A 12,681-nucleotide genomic window follows, 5' to 3' on the forward strand; every position below is an offset into this window, starting at 1 on the left:
AAGTCAGTTCAAATCTGGGAGATTCATAGTTTGCATCGTTGATCCAGAACTAAGTAGTAATTGGTGTATAGTTACAGATGACAGAACTAAGTAGTAATTGATGTATAGTTACAGGTTACACCTTTTTGATTGTATGAATTTTTATCCATCAAACAGTTCACAGTAAACTATTTCTAGCAACTGACACCTTTATAAACTTTTGATCTACTTTTACCAGGAAGACTCAGCGTTGTATTTGTAGTCCAACCTGTTTATCATCTGCACTGAATATCTTTATATCTTCAAAACTTTGTATCCTCAAAAGAATTATAAAATTCTTTTAACCTCTCTACTTAAAAAACTGATATAGACTTCTGTTCTTCAAGGCTTGTGTAAATGGTTGTAGTTGCTGTTTTCTCCCTTCTGGCCTACACATACATTTCCATCTTATAGTGACTAGAAGTGCCAGTGGGGGTGATGTCTCATTCTGACATAGGGCTTGAAACACGTCTGAATCCAAAGGCACGATTCAGCAGCACTGTCTGAAAGTCTACATAGTGTCTTATAAAATGGATTTATTGGTGTTTGTTTCAGAAGGTGCTTTCTAGAACAACAGACATTTTTCTGTTTTTATGGCCTTATGAACAGTAAATTATTTCAAATGTATCACTAAATTATTTTAAATGTATCATTGCTACTTGAGTGTAGTTCAAATTGTAGAAGAACCCCCACCTTCTTATTGAAAATCCCTCCTACCCTCAGTGTCCTCTGAAATGTGAAGGATCCACTCTCCCATTTCCTGGGATGCTCACTGATGCCAGGGTTCAGCATGTAGACTTCCAGAGCAACAGTAATATCTGTCATTTTGAATGAATACAAATCTGTAACAATCTATGTTTGTACAATCCCAGTGGAAACATGTGGTGTCAGCTGTGCTCACAGTACTTTAAAGGCTTTATTAAGTCAGCTGGCAACACACCCCATCTCCAGGCACTGACTTTTATGGCAAAGGACCTGAGACTTTTTTTCCCCCCCCTTTTTATTTTTTTTTCCTTCATTTTTTCCCCCCTTCCCATGTCAACTAGCTTTCAGAACCACAGGAACTGGTTTTATAAAAGTCTTTTGGGTGTGCTGTTATGTTCATAATACCCACAATGTAGTTTTCAGGTGAGCATTTTTACCCACCCACACAGTCTTACACATACACATACACATGCACATACTTTCAAGTACCTTTATGCAATCTGATATAATTCTGTTCAACTTATTACTATTGATTGAAAGAGAAACTGTACAGAATTTATAAATATTTAAACCAGCTTTCTTAGCCCATGAATGTAGCTATTTGAAAGGAGGCTATGATAAACTGCTTGAGGGTTCTGGACCTTATATCACAGTAAAATTCCACGATTACTCTGTCCAGTGGGCTTTTATTTAAGAACTGTACTTGCTGTTTGCTTTAATATAGTCAAAATTGTTTAATTAGTAAATGTTAAAATATTAGTTTGCTTAAGTCATGTTTTGAGAATCAGTTGTTCAAAGACTGAACTTTCCAGTGACATTCAGAATCTTTTCTCTTGCAGCCATTTCGTAGAGTGACGTTTTCTGTTGTGAGTCAGCCTCAGGACCCACATCAAGGGTCATTGCAGAGTTGCTATGACAGCGGTCTGGAGGAGTCAGAAACACCAAGCAGTAAGAGTTCATCAGGGCCAAGACTGGGTGCCCTTCCACTCCCAGAGGACAACTACGAAAGGACTACGCCGGATGGCAGTGTTGGTGAGGCAGAGCATATGGAAAATGGTAGGGGCAAACACAACATTCACACACATAATCTCACTAGCAAGTTATACTAAGTAGACTTTTGAAAGGTCAGTCCAAAATTATAAATAAATATATTAAATAGTTAACGCTGTAATAATTTTATTTTAAAGCTTGTTAAAATGCAGGTATACAAAATAATGGAACATAACACCTCTAAAAAACACGGCACTTTCATTTCTTTACATGATTTAAAATCTATACTGCAGAAGCAGTTAAAACAGTGGAAAAAAAAAAACAACAAACAACAGTAGAGGGCTGGGGAGATGGTAATTGAATTAAATTCCATACTTTTCATTCTAGATAAAAGACCATAAAGGACATGTATTCTCGTTTCCTTCCATATTTTGTCCAAAAACTACTTAGGAAATTTCCTAGAATGTAATATGTACAGCATCAGGAAAAGAAAATAGGATTTAAAAAACCCCACTCTAGAGAATTCTCTTTTCCCCAAAAATGTTATGTAGATTGCTTTCAATATAATGCCAAATGACAAGCCCATTCTTTATTATTTAGAAAAGAAGAACATTACTTTACTTTTCTTCACTTTTTATTTTACACAGTACTTTTACATCTCATTTAAATTCAGGATCCATTTATGTAGAAGGGGAAAATGCTGCATACTTATTTATTCCATAGTAATTCTCCTACTATTAAAAAACCAAAATATGGTAATATAAATCTTAGGTTAGGTTCCATTTTTCTTTTTATCTAAAATTATTTAGGATTAAAAAAAAAAAAAAAAGAAGACCTATTCAATTTGAAATGTATTTTATAAAACATGAATATTTCACTCTTCTCCACTTAGTGGTCTTGATCTAAAATTTTATGAAGTCAGACACTGACTTCATTGTATTTTCATTTGCCCATAAACAATGAAATAAATTAGTATATGTCAAGGTGTACAGATTTTTGATAACCAATGAAATAATGGGTTTTCTAATCCAATTATAATTGATGAGTACATGTAAGAAGGGTGGTGTATTTTTTATTATTGAATGAATTAATTAGTTTGGCTAAGTGCATGGTTTAGTTTTTCAGAGATTACAACACTGGATAACTGTTCCTTGGGTTTTGTCTTTTCTGAGATAGACATGTCGACCCAGTAAAACTATGTTATTCTTCATGGTAAGATATTGTCAAATCTAGCATGTATGACTAAAGAATGGCTATAGCAGTCTACGTATGCTTCAAATGTATATCCCAATAGCAAATAACTAAGTGATCAAAAAGAAAGATGGCATTATCCATCTAAAGATGTGTTAGGTTATGTACGTTTATAGGTGTGTGTCTATATAATCTTCTTGTTTGTTTTTTTATATGAATATATTTGTTTACATTTCATTTTTTCTGGACATGTGGGGGGAAAGTGACAAAGGTATTACTGGAAGAATGTCAGAAAAAAAGTTTATAGACTTTATACCTATATTGGGTTGATTATTTTATTGTCTGTTTTGTAGTGAGATCTTGTGGTTAGGGTAATAATATTAAACAATTGGCTAATTCCCTTGCATACAGCATGTAGAGGATTTGTAGACATTAAATTCTGAGTTCAAAGTGTGCTAACATGGGGTAAACCTGAGCTGCACTGGAGGAACAGTAAAGCCGGAAGTGAATATAATTTTTAATGTATTCGATAGCCAATAAGAAATAATAATGAAAATATTAGGAAATAATAATGGAAAAAAATCACAGTTACGGAAGTGTAATTGAAAATGAATAGTGCTTGAGCAGTGTCATAAGGTAAAGTAAACCAGTTTACATAAGATTTTGTGTTGATGCAAAAACTGGCATTGCGCTATAATAACTAAAATATTTCAGACCTAAGCTTGATTTTTTGAAAAATGGTATTTTATATATGGTAGGATAAATTTGTTGTATTCAGTTTTAAAAATAAGGTTCTATAGTCAGTAGATAGAAACATAGAGGTAGATAAATACATTAATTCATGGGTAAGTGAATGAAAAATCTCCAGGAAAAAAATTCTGCGTGGTAGGACATGCATATAACAACCGGGAATTCCTCCTCCTTTATCAAACCTTGAACTGAAACCTTTGAAAGGTGGGTGATATTGTGATGAAAATTACACTCTACAGACTTTTGGATTTCAACAGTGGCATGTCACCTGCCTCCAGAAATTTCTGTTAACATTAATGTATAAATAATGATAGAATAGGTTGGAATCTACTTTTATTCCTTCATATATGTAATATCTGACATTTTAGTGAGAGTTTTCTGTGATATGATTCTTTAGTCCATTTGTATTTTAACTATTTTAAGGACAATTGTATTGTTCAAATTCTGATAATGTAGTCTTCAATATTAATGGATCATTCTGACAGAAATAGAATTGGAATTGAAATCTGTCAAGCATTCATTTGTCACATTTAATTGGAATCAGGGTAATCTGCAGTGTTTAGCTTGGTTAGGTTTTAATCAGGATTTATACTGGATTTTCATGCAGATTTTCCATGGAAACAGGACTTTGGAAGTGATCTTGATTATTAATTTTTACTTCAAATATTTACCATTTAATTTCAGTTAGTGAAACAATGCAGTTATAACTGATTGCTTTGTATTTCTTCCATTTTAGAATTTGAAAGGATAATTTTCAGCACAGTACGTGAAACCTTCTGGTACATTTCATACTTTTTTTTCAAGCTAAGATGACTAAGGAAAATAAGAAATCTTTATAGTTAAGGCAAATTTAAGAAGGTTGACTTCACAGGCAGAGTAAATAGGAAAGTTCTGTTTGTTGTTAAGAGCATCTTTCCATTTTCTTAGCTGAGGATAAAATGATGGGAAATTTAAAAAAAGGGTAAGAGGGTTGATTTTCTTAGAATATGCTGTACATTGCCTACCAGCCTACATGACTGTCAGATGTAGATTGAAGTTTTGTTCTGATGATTAGCTGTGGTGTCAGATGCAGGAGGGAAAAAAAAAGAAAGAAAAAAAGAAATGTTAGCAGATTGACTGTGAAAATTCAGTATGCAAAGATCTTGTTAATTAGTAAAATCTGCAGAACCAAAAGTAACTTCTGAGTTAATTTATCCCCTGCCCTTGGAGCTTTCCTTATAAGGAAATTCTGCTCATATGTGCAGCCTTCTTCTCTAATTTTGCTGTTAGAATGGCACAGCCTTAATGTAAATTGCAGAATAATTTCTTGAGAACATTTTCATTACATTTGTATTTGTATATCAAGGGTAAAGACATTACCATGGCAAATTAGTTTCCTGGTCTTTAGTCATAGCCTTCTGGTTTTGACAATGCCTAATACCACATCTCTGAGGAAAATTTAGAAGAAAATCTAGTGACGGAAACTTCCACTGTTACCTCTCTTTCTGACTCTAACAGTTAATAGTCAGCATATGTTTAAATTATGATTTTCTAAATAATAATAATAGTACTAAAAAAACCCTAATTTATCACAAGTCAAGTTACTGGTGTGAAGGATGTCTTTCAACAAGAAAATTCTCTGAAGGCTATGAAAATTTTGGGGGGTTTATTTTCTTTTTTCTCTAATATAAGTATTTTGGTAACTATTCCTTTTTGTCATTATGAGAAAGAACATGGAAGCATTTCATTTTACCTTTTAAATACGATGTTTCCTTATAATTTACCTTTCTTCTGAATTATAAATATTCCTAGGTTCTACTTCTTCTAGTGAAAGTAGGGATAGCTGGAGATGTATATTCTCACAATTTGTGGAATGGACAATACAGCCTTTTCATACTAATTTATAAGTTATTGAGTACACATATGGTCTCTAAGCGGAGACCTTCCTTCTTCAGTTTCATGTCCATTCACCTGATTGTTAGGTCTCCCTCATATTTCTTGCAGACCCTCTTAGAAATATTTCATTATATTCCTTCCCCTCACCCCCTGATTTCTGTATGGGTACTATTTATTTATGCATGTAGTGGTCTAATCATTTTTTTTTTGTTTGTTTAATTTAGCTAGAGTACCTATAGCAGTGAAACAGAAGCATTTCAGATCTCCAGATCTTCCCTGGAGATTTGTTTCCATGCAGTCCTAATTAGACTGTTTGCCACACCTGAGATACCTGCCTTAAAGCTAGCTCAGGTATTTCTATGTGAATATGTCTTTGATCTTCAGCACAGTATTTTAAGTTAGCCCATGTTTCAGTATCAAATATATAAGGGTTGGAGAAGAGCAGCCATCTCTATGAAAGAAGGAATAAAGCAATGCTTTGCAGTTTTCATTTTTACGGGGAGAAATGGAGTAAAGAAAGATTAAGTGACGTATCTGAAGTTACAATGAAGTAAGGAGCAGAGCTTCAAAAGGAACTCAGAATTTTTGTGATTCAGTTACTTGACTCCCACAAAGAAATCAGTAGATAAATGACACTCTGGCTGACACATGAAGAACTAAAAGGCAGGGAAGAGAAGTGCATTACCTTGGTTCATATAGTCTGATAATATGCCCTGTTCTCAATGACAATTTCATATTTAGACTGCAAGTGTCCAAGTTCCACCATCAATTTAGAGTTCATGATGTGCAAAATGATGACTTGAAAATGTAAAAGGAATTTTGACAATTAATAAATGCAATTAATTTTATTTATAAGAACATTCTCTTGCTTTTACCTATAAGGTAGATTGTTAATCTGTTTCCTAAACCAAAATGTGAAGAAAGGAATCCATTAGTTTAGAAAACCCATGTTTACAGAATTTATTTCCCTTTAGCTTTTTCTAATGCAAATAATACAGATTATTGTTCTTAAAGACTTAACTGTCCTTACTGTAAACACGACAGACCAGACATTCAGTGACTTATTTCATAGAATGACTGTATTTCTGCAGTTTCCATTATTTTCAAATGTTCTGTTCTCTTCAATTCAGGTCCTAAAATTGCATGAGAATAATTTTGTTTTTAAAATTGTGTTCTGAAAATGTGGATGTAAGTAGTCCATCTGAGAGGCTGAGTCAGAGTCAGTAAAGGTTTTCAATGTACTGATTACATGCTAGTAATTCCTTTTTTTTTTTTTTTTTTTTTTTTTTGCGGGGGTTGATTTGTTTTTTTGTTTTGGTTTGGTTTTTTTGTGTGTTTGTTTTTTTGTTTTTTTTCTCTCAGAGCTGCTACATCTACATTTTCTTAATTGTCATCCTGCGTGTATGAACCCAAAATACAAGAAAGTGCTGCAAAAATTATTATATAATAAAAAAGAATTGTTATTCTTGTTTCTGATAAATCTTAACCTATAATTAGGCACACAGTGAACTCTGGATTCAGTAAAACTAGCAACGTGTATGGGTAATGCTTTGGAAGACATGCATATTCAGTGATGGATAATGTCCTGAACCAGGTTTTTTTTGAGAATTCAGCATTCTGATAAGATCTGTGAAAAGACATTTTATAAGAGGAAAAGAAAAGCCTACCTCTTAAGACAGAAGACACACTGTGGAGGGATCCCAGTTATACGAGTGTAGCCTTATGTAAGGAAGTGAACCTGGCTGGGAAGAACATTGGCTGCTTTCCTCCTTGATTTTTTTCCTTTTTAGTCTTCTACCATGTTCCTTTAGATGACCTTACCCCATATGTCTGTGAATTTCTTCAGCAGAGGAATATGTGGTTTGGTAACCTATATGCACAGTAATACTTAAAGTTTCAAAATTATATGATGCCTGTTTTTTAAGTTACTTGCATTTTGAAGTGTTACGTATGCATATTTACAATAGAAATGAGGGAAGTATATTTTGGTTGTATTAAATTCCTAGTGCTGGTATATATTTTTACATATGCATGTACTTTATTAGGTTAACACCTTACCACAAAAGGATGTAGTTATTTTAGGCTGTGTGTTGTGTCATTGCACTAGGGCTTATTTTATATTAACTACTACTCTATGTTTACATTGCACTTCAAATGCATAATGCAAAATAAAGGCCCAAATATAGGCCAACTGCAATCAGAAATAGTTCTCGCTGAAGAAACCAGAATAGTAGATTTTTTTTTATATCCGCTCTATTTTACATGACTGTCCAGATAAATATCAACAACTTCTGTCTGGCACATGAAGTGTATCTGAGTATTGCTTTGAACTGTTTTTTGTCTTGATCAGGATTTTTACTGCTCAGAGAATGTATGCTTGGATCTGCTGGAATCAAAGAAGGAATGCATATTTGTGTATTGGAAATCCACCTCTACACCTTGGTGTCAAAACAAATTTTTCAGCATTTTTCTGATTTTTCTGAATATTATTGTATATCCCTTGCTGTTCTCACTGTTGCTTTCCCATTCTATTTGCTCTAGTTCCTCTTGTGCTGCAGAGCAAAGAATAGCATATGCCTCTTTCTTTTTAAATCATGTTACTAGATTTTTTCCTCCACGCCTGATTTCAGTATCCTACTCTGAAAAAGCAAATATATATAGCAATAACTTCTTCACTCTTAAAAGCAGCCTACTGATACTGGATAAACTTGAACTGCCATTTACTAAAACTTAGCTTTCTTTCACTACCCTTTAAAAAAGGAAATCCATATTTATATTCCATCAGTTTTTAACCAAAAATTTGAAAATTGAGAAAGACTTTGGATTTTTAAAGAACCATATCTGCAGTTATATCTGTTTGGAGGAAGCATTGAGGGAGGGGTTTGTATGTGCATGTGGGTGTGCACACATGTACACATCTCAGTGAGTCAGTTCTTACTGCAAATACTCATGAGATCTAGACAGTTGCAGTTACATAACCTGCCTCATCTATGAATTTCAAATCAATTCACTGAGGTGGATATGAAAGAACATACTAAACTGAGAAATAGAGAACTAAAGGATCAGAAAGTGAAGTGGTATGTCCTCTGCCATGCTATGAATTCATCTTTCATCTGCTAATTGATCAAAAAATTGTGCACCTCTCAAAAGTAATAATTTGGACACCAACTTCCAGTTTGATGAGGGTTTTGCAATTGACTTAGTGAAGTTAGGCTTTTGTCCAAGTCCTCTGTGCCAGCTGCTAACTCAGGCTGCCTCCCACTGATGCAGATTGCAGAACTCCCTTTGATACTGTCACAGTCCTGAATGTAGATGGAAGGCAAAATGCATTCCAAAATTTACAGACTCAAGGAAGAACAGACATCTGGTTTATGAATGGAATATTTAGCAACCTTTGCATCCACGGCAGGCTCTTTCCTGAAAAAAAACTAATGCAAAGAGTCAACGGAAATTTATTTTTCCTCTGTTCAGAGGAGTCCTTTCATCACTGTATTTTCGCAGTGTCTGTATTTAATGACAGTTTCTTTAGTTTCCTGGACAACATTAGATCTTTCTGTCCCTTCAGCTAAATCTTCAAGTATAATGAAGATCCTAAACAAGTCCTTTATAGGGTATTTCTTCTCAAATTCAGTTAAAAATATTTTTTTCTCTAGTGTTGATTCCCAACTACTCTTCTATTTACTTTTTATTAAATATGTATCATAGTAAATGCCAATATCTTATATACTACCTAATAGCTTTGTCTTTGTCACAAAGCTTGGTGCTTTGGGTTTGATGTTTTAAAATTGGTTGTTTTTCCTATATGCAAAAAAAACCCCAAATCCAGCAGATGAAATTAAGAGAATAAACTGCATTTTTTCCTTGAGTCCATTTTTAAAACTATCGAGTATGAATTACTGATTCAGAAAAAAATCTCACTGTATTTTCAAAATGGTGGACTTGGATGGAAGGAACAAGAGCACATCTAATTGGCCACACAATTGAACCTAAATAAATCATATAATTCGCAAAGTTCTGATTTTAAAAATCTGGAAACAAATTCAAATCTCAAGTGTTAAACTGGCATGTGCCCACCTATGTCATAAGCAAAAATTTATATGTTAACTACTCTTGTTATATGAAGAGTTTTAGCAAAAGTAGAGTGCAAATCTACAGAACAGATAAGCCCCCAGTTATCGATATATACTCTAGTTTAATACGTTGTTGCATTTTCACATCTAAGTAAAGTCACATCTTATAGTGTGGTCTTTTGCTTCTTTCTAAAATAATTTTTTTTAATAAAGATTTGTAAAATGTAAAGCTCACTGTGACAAAACATAGAAGAACATATAAAAATAATCAATCTTGACTTTCTTTTAACATCCAAAACTTCAAGTTTACATGTTTTCAACCTCAAACCAACTCAAAAAGGTTTCCTGAAGGCAATATTTTATTTTTTTAAACTGCTGATGAGTGAATTCATAGTTATAACAGCAAGTGTACTTACCTGGTTGCTATATAACTTAATTCTTCAAGTCTAATGATAATCTGGAAAGGTTCATGGTCCTGGCTGTATTCCTGTGTGCCAGCCTTCCACTGAACTATTAATGTATCCCATGTATGTGGGAAATCCAACTAATATATAAGTTCAGACCAGAAATCATCTGGTGGACAAAATAGGGTACTCAGGAAAGAGTATAGAAGGGCAGATAAATTGGTTTGTTTTTCAAATAGCCTTCTACTTATCAACATTTGGGAACTCAAATTCCCTGAGCCATATAATGTGGATTTAGTAATCTTTACGGATTTATATACACAAATTTGTCCAGTTTCTGTAAGACTGTATGCAACTATTAATATCTCTTTTTCCTAATGAAGGTTTTTAAAGTGATTGTGTGTCCCATTAATCTTGGGTTGAACAAAGGAAAAATGAACTTGTTAGCCTGTTAGGGACCAGTAAACATGGATTTTTTAATGAGGATGTGTTCCTTTGCACCCATAATGAACTTTGCTGTTGTATCTTGAAGTACTTTTTTCAGTTATTATTTTAAAAGGTCTAAAAGTCAAAGACTGAAAGGAAGTGTGTGTATCTCTTATGTATTTTAGCAAGTATTAATGTCAGGTTAGTATGCTGAAATCTACAGAATGATATTTAAAGGGATGAGAAACCCCAGTATAATACATGTCATCTATAGGTCTGAAAGTTCTATTTTATATTTACACTCTCTGCTTTTCAGAGAAATGTAACAATTCCCATAATGACCATAGGATTTAAAGACAAGCATAATATAAATTCAGACATTTAAGTATTTCTGAATATTACTACAGTATTACCAATATGTGCTTTTTTTGCCTCAACAGCGACATACCATTTGAGGGGAATGCCAGCTGGTTGAATAAGTAGAAAAACAATCATGGCATATGCTAGAACAAGACAAATATGATAATCTTTTAAGAAATTTGTTCAATTTATTAGTAAAGTAATTTAAAATAATATTCCAGGTCTTGTTGACTTGTTTTGGGGAAGAAACAACAATAAAAACAAAACCCTCACCACAAAAAGGTTGGTGTTTTTTTACTCTACTGGAATAATAAATTCTAATAATACTATCTTCAAATCTTTTATTGTAGGGAACTTGCCATTCACATTTAAAAGAGCTGTCTATTCTCATACTGCTTTTAAGATTTAAAGAAAGGACAAACACATCTCTCAGTAAATAATTAAAAAAAGAGATTTTTTTGATAATTCAAATCTATACTTTTTTAGCATTTAAAATAACTGAAATTAAGACATGCATGTAAATTGCTGTTTGGATAATAGAAGAAGTAAAATGTAAAGACAGTGAAGGAAGAAGAGTATTGATAGAGTTAATTTATTTTGATGTTTGTATGCTCTCTTACAACCAAACATTCCCATACCAGGTTTCCCAACTTGCTTGTCTTAACCTGTTTTTTTGCTATATCTAAGGAACAAATCAACCCTAAAGATCCCTGCAGAGGCATTTGTTCTTTTACTGAGCAATCTGCATTACTTCATCAGAAAGGGAAGAAAAATCAAAGCGTATCTTATCTAAAATGGCATATAAACGAGTTGAAGGACAATCTTCCACCAAAGTGTTGGGTTTTCCTCATATGGTTTTATGGCAGATTTGTTTTCTTGATCCAAGGATTTTTCTGTCTTTTTCTGAAGTTGTAATAGTGCCATAAATACCAGTAGTGTCCATAGAGAGAATCTTAGAAAAGGCTTTGTAAATTAAATCTCATGAATTAAGAAGTGTGTGGTATTTGTATCCTCCTGTCCTACTATCTTTAGATTATTTCAGGTGCATAGTCGTGCTTTTCTTATGTTGAGTTGTTTTGCTCACAATGAATTCATATTGTCTTTGAAGAAGAAAATCTGTGTGCCTTTCTGGGGCAGTGTAATGATGTTTACAATATCATGATATGTTAAAGTAATGTTTGTCAGTGGAAAATGACATTGCAAACTTTTATTATGAAAAGAAGGCAAAGAGAACTGATGTAATTTTGCCTTCCAGTGGTGTTAGCTAATAACTGAAACTTCTCTTCCCTAAGTGGAGAATAGAAACCTGTTCTTTTTCTTTAAAAAAGCATTTGAGAGATAAGTATGCATGGTATGTTATTTTATTAACATCCTTCAATGTTTAATTCCATTAACAGTGGCCATCATTGCCTGCTACTGAATTACATAATTTGTGCCAGCATTCTTTTCATATTCTGCCATGTATTGCAGTAATAATACTGGGATTGATGTGATATATCAGTAGATTTGACAGCTCTGAAAATGCATTTGTTTTAGCTGTCTCATACAAAGCTATTATTCAAGTACATAAAAGAGTAGTAAAATATGTAATTTCAGTTGTTTTTTAGGCTTCTAGTCGTTTAATGGGAGAAGGGGTTAAGTGGACAAAAGAGGAGTAACTAGGAATGACATTATTACATACACAGACTTTTAAAATGCTAGAAATCTAAGTATTTTAGTTGTGTTTGAGGATGTCCGATTCAGTGCCCCACAGCACAATTAAGATATTGTTTTTAATCCAGTTTCATATTCAGTTAAAGTGCTTTGGAGAAAAAAAAGGTGGTAAAGGTAATTAAAATGAGACCTTCTGCTTAATAATATGCACAAAAAAATTGCATACATTTGGAAAATTT

General features: G+C 33.2%; 1 protein-coding gene across 6 annotated transcripts in view; it reads left to right on the forward strand.

The window, feature by feature from the left end:
- PCDH7 (protocadherin 7) overlaps positions 1 to 12,681 on the forward strand; it is a 265,989-nt gene that overhangs the window by 126,578 nt on the left and 126,730 nt on the right. For 2 of the 6 annotated variants that reach the window (XM_050338665.1, XM_050338668.1), the window contains one exon: positions 1,563 to 1,755. In XM_050338665.1, coding sequence (XP_050194622.1) covers positions 1,563 to 1,755 — 193 coding nt within the window. Of the gene's footprint in view, positions 1 to 1,562; positions 1,780 to 12,681 lie in introns of all 6 variants that reach the window. The other 4 variants (XM_050338669.1, XM_050338670.1, XM_050338664.1 and 1 more) reach the window with 2 other exon arrangements.

Source organism: Myiozetetes cayanensis, unplaced genomic scaffold (genome assembly GCF_022539395.1).
Source record: "Myiozetetes cayanensis isolate MyiCay16 unplaced genomic scaffold, myiCay2020 scf7, whole genome shotgun sequence".
NCBI classification, from domain to species: Eukaryota; Metazoa; Chordata; class Aves; order Passeriformes; family Tyrannidae; genus Myiozetetes; species Myiozetetes cayanensis.